This window comes from Zosterops lateralis, assembly GCF_965231275.1.
Source record: "Zosterops lateralis genome assembly, chromosome: 1".
In the NCBI taxonomy this organism is placed as follows: domain Eukaryota; kingdom Metazoa; phylum Chordata; class Aves; order Passeriformes; family Zosteropidae; genus Zosterops; species Zosterops lateralis.
Window position 1 is genome coordinate 67502054 of NC_139762.1, and position 27656 is coordinate 67529709.

A 27656-nucleotide genomic window follows, 5' to 3' on the forward strand; every position below is an offset into this window, starting at 1 on the left:
AGATGATCCCATGCTCAAACAAAACAAGCTCTTCCAAAGAAAGAACACTCTGGTCAAGTATTTTATTTACATCTCATTAAACTAATAGGCATTTCAATTCCCATTCAGCTCTGTCTAGGTTTAAGGTGCTGCACTATAATGATGGACTGATCTAATTGATTAAAAATATTGACTGCAGAGAAAATTCCACAGGTAACTGGACATAGAGATCAGCATGAAAGGCAAATAAATTAATATAGAAACAAAGAGGGTAGTGATCGAGAATGCAAAGCAGATGGAGGATGGATTAATTTAACTGAGGTTCAAATTAAATATCTGGAAAGACTTTTTCACCATGACCCACAAGCAGTGGAGAAGTTTGCCACAGAGGCTGTATGATCTGGATCCTCAGTGGTTTCCCAAGAGCAGACTAGATAAAACCCTGAGAGACCAAGCCTGAAATCAGTGTCAGCTCTGCTTTTAGGAGAAAGTTGGACAACAGAACCAAAATGAGGAACAGGTCTGCAGCCTCTGGGCAGGGGAAAGGCTCACAAATGAGTCAGGCAGGGGCAGAAGTACATGCCTTCTGCAGCAACACATTTTCTGGAAAGAGGGATTTTAGCTAGGTTTGAAGGACTGTGAGGAGAAGAAAATTGCATAAACAGTTTGAATAGTTTAAACAACTAACTTTAATGGCAACACTAGGCAATACAATTCTAAGCACTATGAAATAACATCAAATTCTTCAGAATTTTATTAGGTACAAAAATAATCAAGTTATAGAAAAGTATCAATGTTCAAAGATAATCACTTTAAAGAGTCCACAATTTAATAAAAAATGTAATACAGAAGTTTACTGTAAAATTTAAATTCATGGTGTATAAATCTGGGCAGGGGCGGGGGGTTGCTGTGTAAGTTCTACCTGGAAAGATTGTTTTGTCTAGACAGTTTTATGGGAATGTTACAGAAAAAACTCCTTCAGTTTTCCCCCAGTTCCATGACTTTCACTCATACAAAATCTCTGTTTCAAAAACACACTCCCCCAAGTTTCCAGGTACTAGAGGTGGCTCTGTAGTTCTCTATGCAATAGTGTTGCACTGGAAGTTACAGAAAGTCATCCTTGTACCTGGACTGCAGCTTAAGGTGATGTCAGAAACAGATTTCTTTCAGATTAGGAGCACCAAGCAGTGGAACACTCCTCTGTGAAGCAGTGGTTAAAACAGTAAGAGGATACTGCCCGAAGTGAAGCACAAAGTGAAGTCAAGTCATAGACTAAGGGCCTCCTGTTGGGTTGATTCTAGTGGGATGGAGGGGTTGCAGATCTTTGGATTCTGTATAAGAAATGTTATCAGAAAGCGAGCAGCTTTTGAGAAACCATAATGAGTAAGGAGCTGAGTGACCTCAAGGACAACAGTCAGGGGAACACACGTCCCAGCAGGGAGAGAGGCCCAAGAAACACAAGCAAAGGAACTGCCTCTGTATCCACCCCTACTGTGCTTTCAGACACTGAATTCTGCAGACTGCTGCAGGGAAAAACAGTCTAGCGCAAATCCTGTGGCACCTTTTTTAGGACAAACAACTCAACAAGGTCCTCCAAGACCAAAAAGAGGCAATACGGAAATTGACCTCATTCTAAAAAGCTCATCTTACAAATTCTGAAAGCCGTGAGTTCATTCAATATTGGAAGAAGCCAGTAAGTCTCTTCCTGTAGTTCATTTTTTTCCAATGCCAGTACCAATATTCCCAGTTCCTCAGGGACGTTTGGATGTGAATCACTAATACTTTAAAGGAGAAGAAGGAATTTTTTCAGATGAAGCAGAAGGAAAAAACCTCACTGATTCAGTAATGTTATTATTTTCAAGAAATGCACAAGCTCATTTGGATGTTTAGAGAGAGACTGCAATGAAAAGTGATTCTTAAAAAAAACCAACCAAATAAAACACAGTAAAACTCAAAAGGATTTCCAGTTATGTTTTAAATGCAATGTCTGCCATTTCATCTTTTTTCATAGGTGCTACTGCATCACTGAACAACAGGAGTGCAATGGGCAGTTAGGTGTTGGGGAGGAAAAGGGGACAGTGTAGGGATAACTACACTGTTACAATAGCTCTTATCCTAAGGACACAGCCATGACAGCTGTACACAGTATTTTTTGGGCAATGCAGTTCATCCATCATTTACTCCCCCATTTAATCTCAAACACTGCCATTACCCCATTCCCATCAAGCTGTGCTAAATGGCTCCTTCCTCAAAAGCTTGCAGGGCACGACCTGCTCCTCCTCTGCCAACCCCACAGACATGTCTCTGCTTGTAGCCCTGACAGTTTTCTACCGCCATCTTTAGCATCCTCTCAAAACAAAGTCTTTCTGCCTCTTTTGGAATGGCAGGACAGGCAGAAAACAGGGAAGTGGGAAGATGCTAATTGCAAATAAGCTGTGCTGCAGGTCTTCCCCACCTCACATTTATCTCACCAGTACCTTCTCATCCCTTGCTTTTCTGGCTTGCACTAGACTGTATTTGATTGAATTCACAAAAACACTTGGAACCATTGCTGGTGTGACAGACAAACAGCAACCATATGCTTGGCTTGAAAAAGCAATTTCAAGTCTCTATGTCCTGGGCATTTCTCAATTAGAGAAGCACAAAGTAGATTTTAAAACTGCTTTTAAACACCAGACTTTAATGCAACCAGGTTTCAGGAGATCCTTTTTTTTTTTTTTTTTTAGTCAAAAACCAATATGAGGATTTAGAGAAAAAATGGGCAGCAGCCTGCAGCAAAAATACCCAGATTTCAAAGCCCTGGAAAAAACCATTTTAAGTTACTGAATCACACCATACAAGAAGATATGATCAGCTTTTTGAACCAAACCAAAGTCTACATAGCTCTGTCCTGTCTGCAACAAAAAATATCAGCAACCTGTCCTTGGAGGACTGCACCCTGTGGAAAGAGGGACCCATTCCACAACAGTTTTGGGAGGACTGCTGCCCATGGGATGGATTCTCACTGGAACAGTTTTGGGAGGACTGTTGCTTGTGAGATGGAGCCACATTAGAGAAGTTCACAGAGAACTGTCTCCCGTGGGAGAGACTCCACAGTGCAGCAGAGGAAGGACTCCTCTCTCTGATCAGTGAAAGAAATCACAGGTGATAAACTGACCAAAACCTCATGCCCCTGTCCCACTCTGACCAAAACCCCCACGGCTCCTGTCCCCCTGTGCTGTCGTTGGGAAGGAGGAAGGGGCTGGGCAGAAAAAGATGGTTTTTTTCAAGGGTGTATATTATTTTTCATAATCCTGCTCTGATTCTGTTAGTAATAAATTCACCTTATGTTTCTAGTTTGAGCCCTTGGAGTGTTTTCTCCTTATCTCAACTCATGAACCTTTTGTTAAATCTTCTCTCCTCTGCCCAGGAGGAGAGCAGGGGAGGATGAGTGAGCAGCTTTAGTGGGTGCCTGGCATCTGGCCAGTGCCAAATCATGACACCCCATCACACCACACTCTTTTTAAAAGTCTTGAGGACTGGATAGCTGAAGCTAAAAACTGAATCAATATTCATGTGTATTAGCACGAGCCTCTCTGGGCTCCAATCCATTTTCAACACAAACCAATCCTGAGATGCTTCTGCGTGTCTTTCATGTGTCAGTATATTCCTCTGCATTAACTCAGTCTCCCCACATAAGCCTTTGGCATCTCTGTCACCCTCCTGCAAAGGGTTCCTCCTTGTTATGGAGCTGATTCCCTGCAGTTTCACTTGAAGCACGCTGCCTTCTGTACTAGAAGCCATGAAACCATCCTTCTCTACCCATCCTCTCTAACCAACCCACGATTTTCTAGATCTCTCTCCATTTACCAAACTATCTCTAGCAGAATTGGTTTTCTCAGTCATTCCCTTATCCTGACTATTGCTGTCAATTTTCTCTGAATTTCCTCCATATCTTTGTTGAAATAGATATCATAGACTGTGCACAGTGATCAGCCTACACACAACAGGGAATCATAAAAGCCCACAGCCTCATCTTCCTTCCCACATGCCATCCAAGGACTGGTAAAGCATCAGCAGCATAGAGGATCCACAGATTCCTACTTTGCCCCTGAGTATTAGCTTTCCAAAGATGAGAATGGAAACAAACGAGGCTTATGGCCACATTCATGTCAAGAGCAGCACTGAAGCAAACATTTCCTTTGACAGACTTCAAGGCGGCCCAGTGTGGATTTGGGGCTACCCTCTAGCCCACTCTCTCTTCCAGCACTAACTTGCCCCAAGGCATCAGAAGTCCCATGCATGCTTTCCAAATGCCTGTCTCTTCCAGGGAGACGTTTGTATGCACACATCCCTCTCTCACTGACTGTGCATTCAGATCTGTCTATAGATCTGACATCATGTTTATTTACTTAAAATGAGAATTCCAATTATAGCACCAAATTATTCTGAGGGGGTAACAACAAAGATGCTGCTTTTGGTCCAACATGGATTTATTTCAAAGCGATTTCCAACATGCTGCTCAGCAGCAGAAGTTGTAGGATTGTACACCACAAGGCGGGCTGCCAAAACTGAGCTCTGCTGCAGCTGAGCAGGCAGAAGTTCAACATAAACAAAAATAATTGAAAATGAAAACTGGGGGGAGAGGGAGGGAAGGGGAATAGAAAGACAAACAGGCAAATGCCAATGCTGAAAAAGAAAACCCTAAAATCCACAAAAGCATTCTCACTAAGGAGGGACTACACCCTCATTTTAAAAAAACAGTGTAAAGAAGAATCCCAAAATGGGCTAATCTCAGCAGTGCTACGAATTGTGAGAGCCAGTAGATGATTTTAGATTCAGCTCAGATGAGCTTCTTCACATGCTCAGAAAGTGGCCACACATTTTCAGAATGTAGGAGCTCAAACATCAGTGTGGCTTAGACTGAAGCCCCCTGAAAGCAGGAGAAGAATAAGTATCATATTTTCTAACTCTTATTAAAAGAACAGCATTTAGCTCACAGAGCTAATTGCTTAAAAATTAAAAGGAACTATTAAGTCACTTTTGCAACTTTGGCTACTCAGGTATTTGTGCCACTCACTGGGAAAAGCCACAGAACTGTAATTTCAGAGAGACTTTGGAATTACAGATAAAGTATGAGTAAGTAACTTGTGTGGAACAGGTTGGGCTTTGCAGACAATTTACTGAGGTTATTAACTTTGACAACATCTGCTATGTTGATACTGTAGTCAAACCTAATAAAAAAGTGTTTGCTAGAGACTACTCCTTGATGGGATCTGCAGCCACAGCCCGATGAGCAGTGCTGGAGCTTCAGCTGCTGGAAACTGTGTAGGAAAATATGGAGACACAGATTCCATACTGGGACAAAGGGATGATCTGAGGTGGTCACAAAGAACTGAATTCTCTTCAATGCATCCAGCCCAGAAGAAAAACTGCTTTGGTTTGCTAAGAACTGCTTTTATTAAGCTCATATTAGTTGCTATTTTGGGGCATTGCACCTCAGCAGAAATTCAATGGAATTTCAGGGGAAAAGGCACCCAAATAAACACTACTGCAACTGAGGAGCCAGTCTGAGCTCTGAGCACTTGGATAAAAGATCTTAGGTTGTCTTAAGGAAGTGGCAGGAAAATCTCTGAAAAAGTGTCAGGTTAATAAATTTTATTATTTGCTACCAGTTTCCTTTATGATTTAGTGTTTCTCAGCCTGTTGCAAACACACTACTGGAATGATCAGAGAAAAAAACCCCATGTGCTTACCTCTGCACACACACAGAAACAAAGTCTGAAAGAAAAACGACCTCACAATGGAGCACAAACATTTGTTGACAATAAATGAAAAACTCCCAAATACTTGAGGCAATACTACCTAAGATGAATGGTGGCTTTTTCTTTACTCCTATCTCTTCATCCCAACATTCAGTTCAGCTTTTAACTTAGACTAGAAACACTGGTAAAAAAAGTGTTGATGCTGAGTTGATGCCAGGCACCCACAAGAGCTGCTCACTCACTCCCCTCTGCAGCAGGACAGAGGAAAAGAAATTTAGCAAAGGGTTTGTGAGTTGAGATAAGGCCTGGGAGAGATTGCTCAATAAACACCACTTTGGGCAAATCAGGCTCAACTGGAGATATAAAGTGATTTTATTACAAACAAAATCAGAGCAGGATTATGAGAAGTAAAATAAGCCCTTAAAAAAACACCTTTCCCCCATCCTTCCCAGCCCTACCTCCTACCCAAGCAGCACAAGGAGACAAGGAATGGGGGTTATGGTCACCCAAGGCATCTACCACTGCTCAGGGAGAGCAGTCCTTCCCCTGCTGCCCTGTGAGGTCCCTCCCACAGGAGACAATTCTCTGTGAACTTCTCCAGAGTGGTTCCAATCCCATGAGCAACAGCTCCCTGCAAACTGCTGCAGAGTTCCTCCCACAGGCAAGAGTCCTCCCAAACATGCTGCAGTGTGGGTCACTCTTTCCACAGGGTGCAGTCCTCCAGGGACAGGCTGCTCCAACCTGGAAGCAGGGCCCTCTCTCTCCACCGGATGTCCCACAGGATCACAGACTCCTCCCGACATCCACCCACTCCAGCATGGATTTCTCCACAAGCTACGTGTGGATCTCTGCATCCCCCATCGGTCCCCATGGGCTGCAGGGGCACAGCTGGTTCACCATGGTGTGCACCACAGGCTGCAGAGGAATCTCAGCTCTGGTGCCTGCCCTCCTTCTCCACTGACTTGGTGCCTGCATGTTGTTCTCCTGCCATGTTTTCACTCTGCTCTTCTCTAGCCACAACCAAAACTATGCCCCAACTTTGTTTTGATTTTCTTCATAAATACGTTATCATGAAGGTGTTACCATCATCTCTAATTGGCCCAGCCTTGGCCAGCAGTACGTTCATCTTTGGCTGAACAGGACTGGCTCTGCTGGACATGGTGGAAGCTTCTGGCTGCTTCTCACAGAAGCCACCTCTGTGCCCCCGTCCACTACCAAAAAACAGGCCATGCAAAACCAATACAAGTATAAATGACCATATTACAAAACTTATTGCCAAAAAATAGATAGAAATAAAATCCAGCAACATAATAAGAGAGTTCACTGCAGGAAAGCCTGTCACATCACCTCCCAACAGATCAAGAATTTTGCTCAGCAAAAACACAGTAAACGAAAGCTGTAATCTTCCCAAAGGAACAAGAAAAACAAAATACTTTAAATATTATAACATAAAGGCATAAAAGTCAGCATAAAAGTCAATGTCATGGATACCAGCTCACTCTGACTTCCACATCTAAAAAATATATGGAGATAATAAAGGGTCCTTGAGTCAGATAGCAAAAGTTATTAGCCAAGAAAGATGACTGAATTAGGAAGGACTGACAAGATCAGGGCTGTTTATCCGAAAGAACAACAGGATTAAATAAATATACACAGTATGATGAAAGTTAATTAAGAAGTATTTTTTTCCTTGCTCTCCTACTACAAAGTCAAACAGAACTAAATCACTTTTCAAATTGATACTTTAAAAAGAATGAGTGGATAACTTTTAGGACTCAATGACACAAAATCCTAGTGATGACAAGAACCAAGAGGATTAAACTGCAATTGGATATGTATATGAACAGTCCCTGCCATTCCACTATAAGCAATCACTAACAGACAGGGATTAGGGAGAGCTTCTGTAACAGAGGTATCATTTCCTAACAGTTTAGGGAAGGATTTCATACACCGCCCTCTGTAGAATCCTAGTTGTGCTACTGCTGGCTACATGACACCCAGCTACAGGGACACTCACCAGATCACTCCAGCAATCTATGTTCTGCTACCAAAACTGTCTGGTGGCAACAGGTGTGAGCTTCATGACAGATCTTCCACTTGGAAAGCATGTGTGTATCCTTTAAGGCTTGCCTGTTATCAAGCAGCCTTGATTAGAGCAGTCAAACTTCTGCAGTGAAGGTAAATTTTTTGTAATGTCAGTTGCATAATAATAATAATGTCAGTGCTTAATAATGCTTAGGCAAACTAGCCTTCACTTTTTAGTCTTTTTGTCATCTGAGAATTTATCTTCCATTCTATCACTACATCTTTTAGTTTAATGTAAAAGTTATTAACTGTAGAATTTTATTTTTTTTTTGAGACAAGGGAAAAACTACAGGTAAGAGCAAACCTAAGAACACCCTGATTGCATCTTTCTGACACTACTCAAGGAAACTCAGAGATCCTCTTCCAAAGCAAATATGTTTCTTTTTAAGACAGGCTCCCCACAATGTAACACAACTCTTTGTGAAGAGGGCATTCTTTATCCCTCAGTAATGGAAAAGCTGTTAGTCCTCCCAACATCCCAAATGCCTGCCCATGGCGAGCAGCAAACCAAACAACATGATGAAGGAATATTTCCTAGCCAGATGAACCAGGTGTGCTTGCAATACAAAGTCAAAGTCCAACTTGGCAAAGGCAAGGTCAGTAGCGATTGGTTAACCTCCTCTGTCCTTTCCTTCCTAGCCCCATGTGTAAGTGTTGACATTGCCGTGTGTAAGGAAAACCCCCACATTTCTAGGTACAGCTTCAGCTGCTCTTTCATGTTCTGTGGTTGATTGGCCTGGTGCTGCAGTATGAGAATATTTCATAATAAATCTATATTTTCATTAGTCCTTAGTAAAGTTGGGGATGACTGATGTTTCAGTCAGAGTTGAGCAGTTTTCACCATGCATAAAAATGTGGCTAAGTACAGTGTAAGTGTATTCCTATAATATCTAGGTGCCTCCTGTAGTTCCAAAATACCAGAAAACTGGAAGGATTTCTGAATGCAACTGTAATGCAAATCTCATTATTAACTACCACTTTACTGAGAAAATATCAACATCTCCCTCCTGAATAACAAGAGCATTTCTAACAACAGTCATCGTATTTCTTAATGGAGAACCAAATTCACTGGCAATAAAGTCCAGGTTCCCGGAAGAAAAATTACTCTGCGCTCTCTGTAGACAGGCTGGGTTTTAATGAGCAAGGAAACCACAAAGGGCCTGATCCTAAGCCCACACAAGTCAATGGGATGGCTTCTACTGACTTCAGTGGACTTTGGATGGAGATCTGAGGTCTTGATTTTGCATTTGTCACACTGTCAGCTTCACTGAAAGCCACAGGGAGTCTCAGTGTCACTCAAAGAAGAAAGGTTATTCAAGAACTAATACTTATCCCTTTCCCCAGTATGGAAAATTCCCCATAATAAACAGGAAAAAGAATAATAAATTGTTGAGAATTTCAGATTGCATTTTCAAAAAAAAGAATTCTTTGGGATGACACTCAGGAGGCTCATCTTGTGCCAACCCTGATTGTGAAGAAAGCTAAGTGTTCCAAATGTATTATAATCTTTCCCAATATCACTTATAAGTGGCTTGCTGACAGTACATTTTATTTTGAAGTCTAGGTTTTTTAGTAATTGTGTTTTCCAGCACCAAAATGGTCTGTTCATGTGGAACTGGTGGAATGTGTTGGAACAAACTAATACACTGGTATAGTAATTTACCATGGATGACAGGTTGCATGAGGCTTTTTCATTTACAATCTGTAACACAGAGCTTAAAATACATAACATTTTCTCCCTGTATGGTATTTTACTTTCTACTGTTGTGCTCTGCAAGACATTACTTCAGTGTACGCCTTCTTTAATGATCTTAATAAATTACTTGTAAGCTTTGAGGTAAGGACACAATTCTTCAATTAAAACTAATAGCCATAATTGCAGCATCTCTCTAAGGTGCTGCTGCTCTCTGTTGGCTCTACACTATGGAAACACAGCTGGGGTCAACAAAAAAGTGCTCTTCAGGACCGAACACAGCATTTCCTCCATTTGATAGTCTGACCAGTCACAGATTTTAGCTCTTGCCCATCAAACTTGCAGCAGCTTTGGCTACCTGGTTATCACAGAATGTGTGTACATACATAATTTCCCTGTGGATGCTTCTTTTTATTCCTAATTACAATGAAAATGAATTCCCACAGTACCCAGTGGTTTCAATGGGAGCTGCTAACACTTAGAAGCCCTGAAAATAAGGACTCATTTTATAAAGCCAAACCCAGGAATATCTGCATCAGCAGACACTAAGAAAAATGTTTGCCTACATGACACAATTAAACACTTGGCTTTGTGTAATTGAGCCTAGCCACTGACTCAAAAAAAACCCGTTTATCTGCTGCACTATCCTAGTTGAGCTTCGCCTGCCCAATGCACATCCCATCTCCCCAACACAACTGAAAGCAACATTCTGACCTAAACTGTTAAAATTCCATTGTGACTTATCAGATGTGTCATTTAATACTTCAGTCTGTGTGTTGCTGGCCCAGAGGATGAGGGTGCCAATACCTCAGCTGAGAACCATGAGTCCTTTATATACCAAGGTAATAAAAAAACCCACAAAAACGACATTAAATCAGTCTTCATCTATCTCCTTTCTGGTGTTCATTCACAAAGAATGAAGAGTAATTCATTTCCTTACTATTCATCTGTCCCACATGTGTACTAATAGGCATGAAAATACTAAACATAAATCTTTTCTTCATCCTCAGAATGATTTTTAAAAGGCACCCTTCCCTTACATTTCTGTGTGATGCCTGATAAATAATAGATCAGTTGCATGGTGTTAGTTTTAATATTAATGTTATCAGACAGCATTTGAGAGAAGTGGGGCAGAAACCTGAATTCTGGAAAAATTTGCTATGGCAGCAGTCACCATCCAGATGTATTTTTTTCAGCTCAGGTCCATCTCTATAATATACAGACCTTATGGGGTGTACTGGACCATGAATTTCCCTTAAATTTACCCACAGACAAAGATGCTGGCTGCAATTTTTAAAAATGAATTATTTAAAATTAACTGGTAGGTCAAAATAAAATATCCATTCAGCACAAAAATAATGGGAAGATACTGTGATCTGCTCCAGAAATCCTGACCTTTTTTTGATCTGAAATTAAAGAAAACCTTGTTTCCTCAGCCTAAATGTTGACATTTCCCAGTATGGAGATAAGCAACCTTTGAACTACATAATGCTTTGATTCAGCTTAAGAAATTCTTCCTAGCTATAGGGCTTTATTTATCCCTACAAAAAATATGTTCTGGATCCATAAAATATAAAAACTAGGATTAATTATTTAGTGCCATATCCATCACTCTTCCGTGCAGTACTAGGAAGCATATAAGGATGTTTTCCTCCCATCTCCTATGCTGGCAGCTTTATAGAATGTATGTCTAGCTGAATCTAGTCTAAGAATTAGGGGCCAGGCCACCTTGTTATCCCACTCTACAGTTCTGAGAAAGACCTTGTGGTGAGTGCAATTATGTGCAGGCATCACACACATGCAATTCCCAACATACAGAGGACAGTGATATCCTTCATCACCCGAAGGAAAGTGTGCTGTGGCTGCCTTGGTACCGCTTTCCGTGGCTACAAAGATTGTTGTAAGCCATGAGAAAACAGAACCATCTCCACCTTCCCTTGCAGATCTCTAGCCAAGAATTCCAGAGAATCTGAGAGAGCCCAGGATGTGCTAGAGATGTGCTGTTTCTCCACACTGCTTGGACACTGCAGAAAACAGACATACCATACTTGCACACTAACATTCATTTAAAAGCTGATTTAGGAGGAGAGGGACAAAAGTCGCATGAAGGATACATCTATGGTATTAAAGAAAAACTGCTTTCTGGTACAGACCTGACACCCAGCCAGAACACATTTCTGTCCCTCACCCCTATTCCTTTGCAGAGATTCTCAGCCTGCAGCGTTGTCATCCATCACTTGTGGCCTTGACAGGAGACTGCTCCACCTTGACTTCTGAGACTGTACTGTTACTGTGGGAGAACAAATGGGGCAGGGATAGAGACCAAGACAAGAGGGGACAGGTATGGAATCCTACCCTCAGACAGACAGCAGAGCAGAGCCATGAGCATCCCAGGCAGCAGCAGACAGAGCACAGGCTGACAAAACAATTTCAGTGAGTAGAAAGGGACAATACTCACCATCCAACAAATGTGATTACAAAAGCTTTCCCTCTCTGACATACTCACATCCATGGCAATGCCTCTCAAACTCTAGTATGCTCACAAATGCAGAGTAGGAAAAACAGTTCTGCAAGCCTCCACCTCTGTTCTACAAGGTCAGCAATTCACTGGGATTTCTCTGAACTCAGAAGCACTCATGAGCCTATTGCTATCCCTTGTGCATACTGTGGCAGCTGACTCCTTTAGCCATTTTTCACCGTCCCACTGCTTGTCAATAAATCACCGTGCTAATTCCTGTGACATATCCTGTGAAGTGCTCTGGGAATTGTGGCAAAGATTTCTGGGCTGCATCTGAGAACTGGTGGTGAATGACTGACTTCAGGTTGACATGATGAAGAAAGGTTAAGTTCTTCAGCTGAGCAGCCTCTTAGAAATGATTCATTGTGATTCCAGCTATCCCTTTTCTATACAGCAAGTCTATCCTCTGCATCTGCCTGAACACATAAGGGACTTCTGTGTTGCTCATGTACTTAAGTTTTCCTCTCTTCTCATTACCTGTGAAGGGTGATTACATTTCCTATGGAATATTACCAGTGATACATCACACTTCATGGCTGTGTTTCCCCCCATGCTCTAATGGGAGCCTGTGGTTGCTTCATCCTTTTCCTTTCTTGAATACCAATCCTCCCACAAGCCTGTGTGTTAGCCACCAGCCTCCCACCAAAGAATAATGGGACTCCTATTGACACTCATTAATAGTAAATTATTTTCAGTTAGTAAAGACAATTCTCTCAGTGAAGACTCTGGAAAGCCAGAGATGGTACAGCAGAACACTGTCTGCCCCACAATTGATTTGAATATAGCAGTTTGAAGGAAACCTCAGACTTCAATAGGAACCCATTAAGAACAGCTATTTCGACTGTGCCTGTCTGAACATTGTGGACAGCAAAGAAAGTAGAATTTGTCTATCATGGTCAGCTGATTTTTTTTTTTTTCTTCCCCAATGAGATGGTCTTCAAATAAACACTGGCATCAGAGATCTGAATTAGCACTCACAAGCTGCTTAAAGAGACGTAAGTCACAGAACTCATTTGATTTTTGTATAACACAAAACATTTAGGTTGGTTTTTGGAAGGGTTTTTTTGGGGTTTTTTTGTAGAACAGTTCAAATGCTTGCTTTTTCTACAGGAAAGACTTCCCTGCTCCTCTTCTCACTCCTCTCACAGTTCTTCATGACACTTGGATTTGGACAGGGAACTAGTTGTCTGGGGAACTCTTAAAATAACCCAAAGGAATTAAGTATCTGAATCCACATGGGAATTCAAAAGTTGTAGGCCAAGCAGCTAAAAACCTTTGAAAAGGGTGCTTAACAAAAGTATGCAGACAGATTCCAAGTCTTCACATATACAGATAACAAATATAGCACTGAAAAGGTTCTGCTTCCATATCAAACAATACTTTCCAGCTTGTGCTATTGAAGTGCATGCTCATTTTTGCTGTCTCTGACTTCACCCTATTTTGTACTACAAAAAAGCTGGAACAAGGGTGTTTGAAATTCAAAATTTCTAAAAGATCTGAAAGTCTTTTCTAAACAAATATATGTGCATATTTACTCAATTAATTCTCTAAATTAATTTCAACCAGGAATGTTTTTGCTGGGGTGGAAAAGGAAGAATTAGAAGTTTTCAGTTCAGTTTCCTCAAAAAAAGAGAATATCCAAAACAACAAACCCTAGCAGATGGGTACTCTGGGCTCCATGAATGTCCTTGTCACTTTCCCAGACATCCTTGTGCAGGATATCTGGGAAAGTTAAACTCCAATAGTCTCAGTCCTGGCAGGGAACAGCAGGGCATCATGACTGCTACAAAACAGGGAGTGCAAGATCTGCAGAAGCCATGTATCAATCAGCATGGCAGGGTTACCTTGGAGTTACTGACATGGAGCACAACTCCTGGCTCCTTTAAATTTCCTTTAGGCAGTTGGGATGAAAACCTTATCACCTGAGAGCTTATCTCAGCTCTGCTGGGACCTGAACAGAACCCATACGTCTTCATAAAGCACCTCTTTCTGAGCAGCCCAGTGTTTACTCTAAATTAATTTGTCCAGAAAATCCCTGACCACCTCCAAGCAGAGGCTGCTGTGAGAATGGAGCTGCTACTTCTACATAGCTGCTGTTCTAAAGGAAAAAAGGCAGCGAAGTGGAAGAGCCTGAAGAGTTGCTGGGGCCACTCTGACTGTGAATTGAGCAAATAGTGCTGCCTGTTGGGTCAGTCTAGGGCACAGGGAATGCCTGATGCAGAGTGAAATGTGTCCAAGCTCCACTACACTCACATCTCCTAAGCTGAAGCCCACAAGGCAAAAGAATCATAAAATTATAAAATTATAATTAAATGGCTTGGGTGGGAAGGAACTTTAAATATTATCTAATTCCCAACCACCTGCCATGTACAGGGACACGTTCCACTAGAGCAGGTTGTTCAAAGCCCCGCACAACCTGGGCTTGAATGTTTCCAGGAATGGTGTTAAGATATGGTTATTAAAATGATTAGAGAGATGCTTCTGCCTGAATTAAGGAGCAAACAACACCATACGCTATAGCCAATAGTACAGATTTTTATTTAACTGTAAATGTGAGGGAGAGACAAATAAATAGGAAAGAGGGGGGTAGAGGGGGAAGAAAGAGATTAACAATCAAAAAATACATCACCACTGTGGATGCTGATGGCATCCCACTGATCCTCTTCTTCTGATCTTTTCAGTGGGGATGGTCACCTCCACCAGAGGTGGGGAAGCCCACAAAACAGAGTCCAGTGGCTTTATATTCACTCAGGTTCAGGTGGGAATACCCAGGTACCTCCCCTGGAATGGAGAGTTTTACACTGGATGATGCAATATTTTGGATCAGGGGACACTTCAGGAGTGTTTGATGGTTTATGACACCTTCTAAGACATTACAGCAATTATGGCACATCAGCAGGGATGAATGCCTTCAAGCTATGTGTGAATGTCCTGATACTACTCCAGAATGGATTTTTCACAGCTGAACCACTTGCATAAGAACTCTGGCATGACAAAAAGCACCCTGCTTCCAAGGATTTGCCTCTTATCAGCCTCTATCTTGTTCAACACCCAGCTGTAGCCTCCAGTGATGGGTATACACACCTCCTCTGCACCTGAGCAAAATGGTCATTGTTTGAGTCATTACCTTTTAACAGTCCAGTCTCTCAGAATGGGGCACCCACAACTTCTCTGGGCAACCTAATCCTCATAGCAAAGAATTTCTTTCTAATCTAAACCTATCTCTCTTCTAATTTAAAGCCATTCTCCCTTGTCCTGTCACTACAGGAAGTCCCTCTCCAGCTCTCCTGCAGGCCTCCTTTAGGTACTGAAAGGTGCTCTAAGATCTCCCTGGGGTCTTCACTTCTTCAGGCTGAACAACCCCAGCTCTCTCAGCCTGTCTTCATAAGAGAGGTGCTCCAGCACTCTGAGCATCTTTGTGGCCCTGCTCTGGACTTGCTTCAACAGATCCACGTCTTTCTTATGTTGGGCTGGATGCAGCATTCCAGGTGGGGTCTCACACAGGCAGAATAGAAGGGCAGAATCCCCTCTCTCCCTGCTGGCCACGCTGCTTTGGATGCAGCCCAGGACACAATTGGCTTTCCAGGCTGCAAGTGCACGGTGCCATGTCACATGGAGTTTCTCATCAGCCAACACCCAAAATCTTTCTCTGCAGGGCTGCTCTCAAGCCATTCTCTGCCCAGCCTGTATTTGTGCTCGGCATTGCTCCGACACATGTAGGCAACCTTGCTATCAGCATGACTGCAGCAGGAAGGACAGAAAAGGTTCTTATTCTCAAGAAAAAACAGGTGACATTGATTCTGGCTGGGACAAGAGAGGGAAAAGAGAGAATAAGATGGACTGGGGGTACTACTGTAGTGTTTTAACTAGCCATTATGTGGCTATGCTCTACTGTAACAGCAGAAGAAAGGCTCAGAAGTGAAAGAGAATCCTCTGACAGAGCCTCCCATGAACAATTAATCTATTTCAAAAATATTATAGTCTTACATTAATGTGACCAAATGAAGGGAAAAAAATTTCAGAGCTGGAGAACATTGTTCATTAATTGAAAACCAATCCTCTGCTAGCGCCTGTCAAAAGCAGCTTCTGGGATTTTTTTTTTCTGCAGTGAAGCTGCTGCTGGGACTTTGCCAGTTCAGCAGTTAAAGGTAATCTCAAAGAATCCCTCAGCAAATTGTAAAGTGCTTGGGCTGAAGAACAACAAGGTGTTTGGGGACTGACTTGATTGTTTTAATTTGCGTAGTACTAGCAGCAAGCAGCACTTAAGAATTATTCTGCTTAATTCACCTATTCCAGAAGCAAGACAAAACCAAGCCAGCTTTAATGAATAATCCAGACCTAAAAGTATTTGATTTTATCCCCATGTAGATAAGGAAAAGTTCAAAATCTGGCATCTGGAAAGTGATGTTCTTACATTGTATTTTCTGTACACTAACAAGGAGCTAGAGGCATGCATTGACACAACACAGCAGTCAATAGGATCTGACTCTTTGCTGCCAGATCTGTTCCTTTTACTGTTTGGAAAAGAAGAGACACAGGTCGTCTGAGTACTCCCTAAGTCTCTAAAGATGGTGCCACAGTGCACCTACTTTCCTCCTTCACAGCAGCCAATACATTTCCTCTTACTTCATTTAACAGACTTTGACAAATGTGCAGATCTCACCCCAGAAGTGTACAAATAATTGACTCAAAGGCAAGAATAAATCCTTTCTTACCTATTCCCCACTTATATTTTTAACAGCATAGCCGTCAAAATGCAGCAAATCAATTTTCCCCCCTTACTGTCTCCACTCTGCCTTTTCAGAATATTTTTAGTTGCTCTGATTAAAAATTTACCTCTTAAGTACCACTGAGGACACAGCGCATGTCTTGATTACAATTTTGTATAACTTTTTCAGCCTACCTATGTATCTTCCTTGCAAAGGAAGATGTGGAGCCATATCTTCCCTTACTTCTGTTATCTTTCTAACAAAACAGAAATATTAGTAATTTGAAAGACCGAAAGGAAAACAATCTCACAGCAAAATGTAGAAAATACATTTTCAGAATGAAGATGCAAGGCTGTCACATGTGATGGGATTACACAAGATACCTTACACAAGAGAAACGTGGCATGCTAAGTAAAAAAACACATTTGCAGGTCTTGCCCAAAGCAAAGATAAACAACCTCAACATTTCTGTATTCTGTCTTTGGTGCTGCCTGTAGGGGACAGGCACTCACCCCTGGACTCTTATCTCTCTCCGTCCTCTTCATCAGGGACAATGTGGGCCACAAATGTCTTGTGCCACTTCTATCACTTATTCTACCATGTGTGATTAACCAGTACTTCCTCTATTACTTTGTCCAGACATGCTTTAATTACCATCCCTGAAATTCTACTTTCCTTGAAAAAATGTGTGCAGCCACAGTATTTATCTGTGCTTACCAAAATATAAGACTATGAATGAAGCAATGTAAATCCCTCTTCCTGGGATTCTCTGCATGGCAGTAGTTGTGATCTGCTTATTCATAGCAGGCAGAGACCTTTCTACCTTTTGACTGCCATGATGCCACTCTTTCTTTTTTCTCATGACATCTGTTTCCTATCCAAAACTGGAGAAGTCTTGACCATTGAAGAAGAGATTATTTTCTGATTTAATTTCTAAAGGTCATTCACATTGATTAGACAGCTTAGACAAGTTGAGTAGTAAAAGGCCCAAACTTAAAGATATGGAGGATAAAACAGCCATTGCAAAAAGTAAGGGAAACACCACTTTCTCTTCTTCTTTTAGTATCAATATAGTTCAAAACATTCTCTCTTTTTTTTTTTTTTTTTTTTTGCAAATGTTTGTTCACTAAAATGTTCCAGGGGAGAAAATGTCAGCTACAAATCCTCACTCATCATGTATTTGCACAGCAACGCTTAAAGGTCCTTAAAGATCTCCAAGGATTTGAAAGAAATAATTCAGTCAGGTAGCAAAAACAGTGCCACTGCCTTCCAGTGTCTGGTTACATGGCTCATGCAGCATCTGACAACTCCAGGCAAGTCACAGTGAACTCACTTCACACATCGTGCATGGAGAAATATATTCCACCATCCAAATGTATGAAAGTCTAACTGTTTGCAGCTAATGCATCAAGCAAAGATAGCTGCAATACACAGGATGGACTGTGGAAAACGTTTTGCTCACTGCAAAGACACACTTCATCTCTGCTTGTCTTACAGATGGCCTGCTCCTGTTCTTGCCAAAACCACCACAGCTTCACTCAGTTTCCTTAGCACTTAGGAAAGTCACAACTTTTCCCTCACATATGCTGGCTGATTCTTTATATACCTGAGTAACAGGTGTGTTATAGCCATGTTTTGCATTATTCGTCTGGGATGAAGTCAAACCCTGACAGTGTGACACATCACACATTAATCAGTTTATCTCAAGGTTGTGTTTTGATTTTGCTTAGTTAAGTTTACCTAAGACACGTTTAGGCTGGAACGGTTCTTAATTACCCCAGCACAGAAACTTGGCATTCTCCTAAATTTGTGCTTTTCAGCAATGAGACTCCTTTCTGCTGCGTCTTTAAATTGCCTGCGCTTCCCTAAAAGTTATCTCAATATTATTACCTTACAAAGCTTATAATCAAGATTTGCTTGGTTTCAGGCATCTCTTCCCTGCTTAAACAATTACTTGTCCCATGCTTTTTCCTGCCCCCACTTTCCTTTTACCCATAGTGAAATACATTTTCACACCATAACTGCAATTTACTGAGAATGGGTATCAGTCTAAAGCCCAGTGAAATCTTGAAAGGTTTCTGAACCATAGAAAAGGCAGCTATGCAGTATTACACAGGGAGCCACTATAAAGGATCTTAATTTAAAGACCTCTTTTTGTGTTATAAATTAGTTTTATTTGTATAGTATTTTCTATTTTCAGATCTTTATAGTCCTATAACTAAGCAAAGTAGTTTAGGAAGGAAAATAAGACTACCAAATGTCCTAATTCCTCATGAAACTGGTGGTTTTTTTAAAAAGAAAATCTGAATTTTAAATTCTAGAAGTGATTAACTACAAGCATAAACTTATTAAGCTGCTTGTAGGTAACTAACATTCAAAACAGCAGCACTGCAGCTTTTCCAATCCTAGATACTTTTCTCCCATCCTCCACAACAGATTCACTAAAAATTCAAGATAATGACTACAAGTACCTAGATCTGTAACATACAGATCCATAGCAACGCTGAGGATCTCTTATGTTAATTTCTGTGCCTAGAGGCTTTTCTGTAACACTGAATTAAAGAAGCCTCTGTATCATTCCCATAACAAGATGATTATCTAGGAATTAAAACTAAATAGAAAACTCTTTTCAAAACATCCGTCTTCCAAGGCCTTTAAAAACAAATAAAATTACTTATGTGGCTTACATCGTCAGGTCTCAAAAGTTACATATCTGCACACATCCTGTTCTAAGAAGAAAGGGCACAGTAACCATTATGTTTTAGTCTTCATTTATGATTCCTTGTTAATGCAGCAGATAATCTCATTGGAATTAATGATTTTTAATGAGACATTTGAAAAGATTTCTTTTACTGTTGTTACAGGTGAAAAAGCCAAGAGGACTACAACATCACTTACCAACAATCCATTAGTGTCACCTCTCAAATTCCTCAAATATAAAGGTGAGAAATTTTTCCTCCTTGTGTGTCAAAAGATTCCTGGATGTCTGCTGAATGAGGTTTAAGTGGTTTTAGATAATAAAACTAGTAAAGGTCCTAAACACTGTGTGACAATTCTCTGTGAGCAATCAACCTTCCCATCTATTTCCAGAAGTCACAGAGGGAACCAGAGGCGTATTCCTTGAGGAGGAACAACTGCCATCCCTAGAATACGTTCTGGACGCATCAAAGCATATCAAAGGAGGAAACACAAGTAGTAGAGATCCAGAGTAGTGAGTCCTGTCCCTACCTCACCACTCTATGAGTATGGGAGACAATATTCCCAGCAAAGAAGAGAAGCATGACCTGTGAGTTGAGCCATGACTGATGCAGTGCTGCTGGAGGCTGTCACAGCTTATGTGGATTTCCCCAGTAAGATGCTGAGAGTAATCACAGAATAATACTGCCACTCTTTGAGGAAGCAGGGAACAAGATTTCTCCAAACTTTCAGACTTGTAAGAGCTGCTTGCACTACACATAAGATTTTCCCCTAAGAGATGATGTAACAATGAAGGTAATTGCTGGTTTGGTATCACTGAGGAGAACGTAGACAAAAAGTGGCAATGAGCACAGAGTGTTACATATACAATAAACTTCCAGCATGATTGAATGGAAGGACCAGTCTCAGGAAGTGGTTTAACAACCCTGTTTTTACAAAAAAACATTGATTGTATCAGAACCATCATGACAGAAGACAGCAGGATCTGTGTGCAGAGCCTTCAGTGATTATGTACTTGTGCTAACTGATACTACAGTGCACTCCAAGTGACAATAAGATGTTATACCTGTAATAAACTAGCAAGTTCTCAATGTCCCTGAAAGATGTAGTCTGTTCTTTACAATGAAAAGTACTCATTATCTTATCCTAACCTGTATTCCTCTTCTGCACACACCATCTTGAGTAAAGGGTTAAGATCATTTTGCATGATTTGCATGTGAGAAAGACTCAAGAATTAATGACTCAAAGTTTTAAGATGCCCACACAAACTTCATTTCCATTTCTGTTTCTTCACACAGCACAAACAGTCTCATAGAACACTACACAAACAGAGTAAAAAGGAAAAAAACCCTCAAAAAATAAAAATGCACTGAAATACCATGAAAACTAGGCCATAGAATAATCTATACATCTGGCCTGCTAATTCAAAAAAACAACAGGTTTAATACCTGGATGTAGAACAAATAAAATAAAAAATCTATAGGTGTTGGAGAACAACATGAAGAATTTTCCTGTCATCTTCAAAAAAAGTTTATTATTCTGCCTTCCTACAACACTTGAAAAAGTCTCAAGACGAATTATTTCAAACCTCTGTTTTAGAAAGCTAGATAGCCAGCAGCTTTTCTACTTCTTGATTTGGAAACAGCAAATTGAAAAACAGTACATATGTAATAGCTGACACTTGTCTGGTTATGAGGCAACTGTTATTACCAGTTGGACAAATACCCTGTGCACTCCCTGGTCACGTCAGTGCTGCTATACCCATATGGTGTTCTGAAACCTGAGAGATTGTTCAACAGCATATAAATAAGTGTCAGAAAGAAATGAACAAGGTCTTGGTTTTTTCTTTTTCCTCCCAGTTGAACACTAACAATAGCATTCTGCAACAAACCATTATTAGCACTGATGCTATAGTAAAGGTCTACTAGTGTGTCAGGACTAGAAGAAGGAAGGAAGAGAACAAGGAGACAAACATCAATCACTCAGCAAAGAGCAGGACTAGAATGTCAGGCACGCTATGGACAGCAGTGTCACGCACTGCCAGATGTATTGAGGAAGGCAGCTATTCACTGTTGCTGTCAAAACCTGAGCACAAAGCATTGGGGTAGTCTGAATACCAGGAGCTCAGTACTAGTGGAAAACTAAAAAATAGGTAGTATTTCTTTTAAGTAAAAAGTTGTGGGCTTTTTTTTTTTGCTGCAGGAAGGTTTTGGAGCTAAAAAATAAAATGTGCAAATATTGTAAAAATCAAGAACTTCTTGGTATACAGAACTAAAATATTCACAAAATATTTATACCGTCACCACAGGAAAAATACGTTAAAATTTTTACTTACTTTGGATGGGCAAATTCATCCAGCAGGACAACCTTTTCTATCAAGTCTCCACCAATGGATCGAACCAAATCGTAGAAATCATTCTGAGAGTATGTCTCAGAAGGCAGCCAAAAGGAGATGTCATTGATCAAAGGCGGATATCTGCTGAGTGGCTAAAAGAAATAAAAAAACATACCTTTATACGTGGTTGGACTTGGTAACTATATCTACAACTGTTCTGAACTTACATAACACACAAAGTACACAGTTTAGAGGCTTTTTGAAACACTCTTTGAAGTGTAAACTGACCTCATAAACAATTGAGACAGAAGATTTTTTTACTAGAAAATGTCTTTTAAAGATCCCCTCATAACAACCTTGATTTATTCATTCAGAAGAAAAAACTTGTTTTGTTTGCTATAATCAGTGTTTATGACCCTGAACACACTTTTGCAACAGAGCTGTTTAGAAGGAAGAGATAATGTAAGGTAGTTTTTCACTAGGTAGAATTGCACTTTTTAAAAGCATTTTTCAGACTTTTTGCAGATTCAAAACTTCTTATCACATTCAGGTATCAAATTTATATGTATTTTATAGGATTCTTATATTACGCAACATATTTATTATTTTTACTGTCAAATTTTTAACAAAGTCTTATAGATAGGCACCTTCTTATTAAACTGTTATTATATGAAACACCCTTTGGCTTAAAAACAGGGATCAGTTCACTTTCCAGTGGTATTTATAGATATCCAAACATCTGCAACAACAAAAAAGGTATGGCTGTTAACATAATTCTTCATTCCACAAGTACCACAACAGGCTTTTAAACACAAAGGGCATCTTTGCTGCACACATAAAGTGGGCATACAGTGTAACTTGTTATTTGTAAAAACAGGAAGAGAAAGAGAAATGAAATCAGACAATTAACTAAAATTAATTAAGTTTTGATGAAATTTCCCTGGACTCTGTGGGTTTCAGATCCCACCTTTGGTGAGATGTTTCGCCCTTTGAAGAACAGAAAATTGTAACATTTTCCTTTCATGACCTCTGGGTTATACAGTATCTTACTTCTGTCTTGCATTAATTCCCTGCAATTGAAAAAAGTATTTTTGCATAAGATTGTTTGAGTCTGCAGAAGAAAATATCTATTTTATTATTTTGTTTATATGTACAAGAGATCCCATGTGTACACCTTGGTCTATACAATATAACATCTCACTCAAAAATGTATTCCATGGCTGGGAATGTTTTATGATGGAGCAGTGGAAATGTAAGTGAGTACCTGCTAAAGCAATAAACCCGTTAATAAGGCAAGTTTACAGCATTCTGATTTACTCAAATACTGTTCTGTAGAGTGTAAACTAGTCAATAAATATCTGATAAGGAATACAGTGCAAGTTTTAAATTAATAACCCCCCCAGCAAATAAAATTTTGAATCGCTAATGATTATTGAACTTGTTAAAGGAATAAACTTGTCAAATGAATTAATATCCTGTACATCAAATTAAAAAAAGGAAACTTGCACACCAAATCCATTGCAAAAGAGCTTTTGATAAAACACTAATGAATGAAATGCAAATGTCTCTGCTATACAAAAGTTGCAGTTGCAAATTCTGGAGATGCTCCTCGGACAACAACCTGACGTGTGTTAGTGTAAATAAAGTTATAATCCTGTAGTACACCCCTATATTCTCACCTCATTCCTATCTACCACTTTATTTATCACTGCTATAGTTCAGGAATATATTGAACACCCTTCAAAGTCTGGCAGGACTAATGCAGAAGTCACTGAACTCACAGCTCAAGACATTTAATCATTCAACCAGAAGATGTGGCTCATGAGCCTTAGCATGATGACGCACCTACTTTCATTCACACAGGTACAAGGACAATAAAGAAAAATAATTACCTGCTCAGGTAACTCAGAAATGTCCCGTGATGGTTTTGGCAAGAATTAATTGTCTTCACAGTGACCAGTGTGGGGTTGTGCTTTGGATCTGTGCTGAACACAGGGTTGATAACAGAGATGCTTTCGTTATTGCTGGGCAGTATTTGCACAGAGCCAAAGCCTTTTCTGCTTTCCATACTCCCACACTGGCAAGAAAGCTGGGGAATTTGTGAGGAGGCACAGCTGGGACAGGTGACCCCAAGTGACCAAAGGGATATTTCAGACCATATGACATCCTGCTCAGTATATAAAGCGCGAAGAAGAAGAGGGAAGGGGGAATATGTGGAGTGATGGTGTTTGTTTTCCCAGGTAGCCATTACATGGGATGGGGCTCTGCTCCCCTGGAGATGGCCTGCCCATGGGAAGCAGGGAATTAATTTGTTGTTGTGCAGCTTTTTTTCTTCAGTGTCACTAGCATGCACACAGAATTGCAATTTTTTGTGTGTATGCTTGTGTGTATTGCAAAGACTAGAAGGATAAATGCTTAAAACATAACATAAGCATAACTTTTTATTATTAGCTACTAACCTTTTTTCAGAGCCTTGTAATACAGAAAAATCTTTTATGGTAAAAGGCGAAGCAATAATCCCATATTATACTGTCCCTTCACCACCTGGCTGCAGTCAATATCATTGCAGTAAGTCTTATATCAACACTAAAGTTAGTATAAGGATAAAATTCCTAGTTCTCAAATGTATCGATCTGTTTGTTGTAGAGCTACATGAGTCACATAATAGTTTATTAGCTACACCTAAAATGGGAATAGGCTACTAAAGAGTCTCCAATTGGCAAGCCAAAATGAAGTCTTGAAATTTGTATTCAGGCACTCCAGCAAATACATACTGTGGGGTCCAACAGACTGCTTTGTCATTCTTTAAACCTGCCTAAACTCTCCTGCTCTTTAACAGAAGACTGGTCTAAAGTCCATTCACTTTGATCCTTTTTCAAATTCAAGGCAAATGCCAACCCTGGAGGCCATTTTCTTATGAATTTCCAGACATTTCAAAGGCTCCCTTGAGAGAAATGTGTTCTTCCCTCTAAATCTACTCTGCTGTCATCTCCAGCCACCACCTCCAGCTACATTCTCTTCATGGCTTAGGAGTCCTGCAGCACAATGCTTGGAGAAGCTACCAGGACACATCTGGTTCTGCAGGCTGTGTGTTGGCTGAACCCCAGCACACTACCCAAGCCTGGAAGCCCTGCTGTTCCTGCTTCAACTCCCTGATTAGCCCCTTAGGTTTTTGAGGAACTGAAAAGATGTTTAGGAAATGGTAGAACCAATCCTACTTGCACAGTGCTGCTTGCAGGGCACTGGCCAAGGGAGTCAGTAAGCACTGCTGATGCACAGACATCCTTTTGGTTCCACCAGAGCTTTGCCACCACAGTGCTACTTTAAAATGTTCTGTTTACTTTCCATTTCAAACTCTTCAGTGTACTATCACTGGCATTTTACAATAACCTCAGAAAAGGAATCCTTTCCCCAAAATTACACTATCTTTAGGACTCCACTGAACTCATCTTGTAGAAAATATTGCAAATAATGACATCACATTTTTCAGTCATCCATGGTGAAAGCATTTAGGAGTGCTGAATTACTGTATTTTAAAATAATAAAATGGAAGTTTATGGTGATCCACCCTCAGTGATACATGTTTACTAGTCATTAGTCAAAGTTCTCTCTCTGGCTAATAAATAAGCCAAGTAGTTCCTAAAATTGCAAGCTTTTCCCTCTCAGGATGCTAATTTTAGTACAAAAATGAGTATTTGGACACCAGTGCTATAACATGCTTCTCTGCCAGCCTGCCTTGCCTATGCCTAGATATACTTGAGGAGAGCACCACTAAAAACCCAGGGCTGTTCCTCTTTCATATGGGTTGGTGATAGTTTAGGGCATTGCTCATCTCCATCTCTCTGCTCTGCCTTTCTGTCTGAGATTACTGCCCCTGCAGCAGCTAATAAAACAAATTCTATTCCTTCACCACTGCAGTTCATAGCCTGCTGTAGCCAGCTGAAAATTGCCCCCTCATTGGTTTATGTTAATATGTGCTGGATGAAGAATTGCAGCAGCTGAAGTCATTGGGGCACAGCTGTCTCAAGCAGCAATAGGATCCACCAGAACTCATTTGTCAGCATAAAAGAGCAAATACTTGAGCTCTGTGTATGCTCCCACACCAGGGCACTGCTCTGGATGCTTTGGCAGCAAGAATCAAGTGCTCACCATAAGAGCGGTATCGGTTCATCCACACATGGTAAAGGACCATCACCTAGGCTGGATCCAGATACCTCACAGCTGTAAGGGAGAGAAACCTCCTCTGAGGGCAGAACCTCCCAAGCCAACAGCTGGCAATAATGCACAGCCAGTGCCAGTGAATAACCCACACAAGCCCATGGAGTGTCTTTAGCCCAGAGTCCCAAAAAACAAGATGGACACCAGCACATTCCACAAATATTTGTCATTAGGGAAAAATGCCACTTTTCCCCAGATGCAGTAACCATGGGTGCAACACGGCAAGGGGACAGGAGAAATTTTGTGCTGTGGCTGCTCACTCCATTCCTTCCCTGCTGCCAGCTGCAGATGGGACAAAACAAACGAGTGACAAATACAGCAGAGGAAAAAAGCTGTACTTGTATTTTGACAGCGGCGACACAAATGCAAGGTTAACGACGACACGTACCAGAAACTGGGTTAGCAATTCCACGGCAGCCAGGCTATTAAAAATTCAGCCATGCTTTACTGCCATCACCAGTCTAAGTCAGAAAAATATGAGACTTGGCAGCATCGTGGCAGCTAAGCTTTAATAGTCCTGCATTGCCCATGTTTTGGAGAAATATCTACATAAACTATACAGTTTTAATGCAACATCATATTCTCATCAAAATGAAAACTACAGTCCTGTAATAACTGAGCCTTTCTTAATATATTCCATGGTGAAACTACATTAATTCAGTGTTATCATAGGAAATTTAAACACGTAACAGGCATGAAATTCAAGTTTGCAAATTTACAGCAGCAACTTAACCCTCATGCACATAATGAAGTTTCCTGTATTAGTGTGTATGCTTCTAGATTTACACTTCCGTATTTATGACCAGTGTAGACAAATTACAGTTGCTGCAGGGAACATAACTTTGGATTTCTTGGCTGCCATGGCTTAAAATTCAGTCACAATATTCCCCATTATTAAAAGTTTTCTACTCTCCTTACCAAACTGATTTTTCCTTAGTTATATATAGTAAATTCTATATATTCATACATGCATACACACACACATATATATACATTTTTATGTTTAAACACACACACACACATCTTCAAAGGAGGAAATGTAAATTTCAACAGACAACAATCAAAAACTCTGATAAGCAGATATAAAATATGTTCTGGGATTAAGCTCTGAAAACCAAAGCAAATGGACTAGTCTGGGATCAATGCACTGCTCTGTCCCCCTGCAGGGAGTGGCAGAAGCGTGTTAGCCTCCACTGATGCTCTGAGCTTTTTGGTGAATGAACACAGCAGTATGAACAGCCCTTTTTAGACACCAATCTGCTCACCCCAACAGAGTTTTTAACTTTGAAAAGCTCACATACAGGTAGAGGGAACACCATATGTTCATGGGAACATCAAGTGCTCCCATGGATTTCAGGCACTCTGCTTGTACATGGACCATTCTGAGTGAAGGAGGTTTTCTTTGTACATGGAGATATTTGAGAATTATCTGGATGGAATCCTGTCTCATGTGCTCTGGAATGACATTATTTGAGCAGGGAGGTTGGACCAGACAACCTGCTGTGGCACCTTCCAACCTGACCCATCCTGTGGTTTTGACATTCTGCATCCAGGTTGAACAGGGAGGTGTCCTGGGGCCACAGACTTGTCCTCCTAGACAAATCTCAGCCTTCAATGTGAGATGACACAAACCTGTAGACCAGGTCCCTCTCTGCTGTGCATGTCACCACAAGAGCAC

At 40.7% G+C, this 27656-nt stretch overlaps 1 protein-coding gene across 2 annotated transcripts in view; it reads right to left on the reverse strand.

The window, feature by feature from the left end:
* FARS2 (phenylalanyl-tRNA synthetase 2, mitochondrial) overlaps positions 1–27656 on the reverse strand; it is a 229026-nt gene that overhangs the window by 53610 nt on the left and 147760 nt on the right. For both annotated transcript variants that reach the window (XM_083875630.1, XM_083875631.1), the window contains one exon: positions 21761–21912. In XM_083875630.1, coding sequence (XP_083731756.1) covers positions 21761–21912 — 152 coding nt within the window. The remainder of the gene's footprint in view (positions 1–21760; positions 21913–27656) is intronic.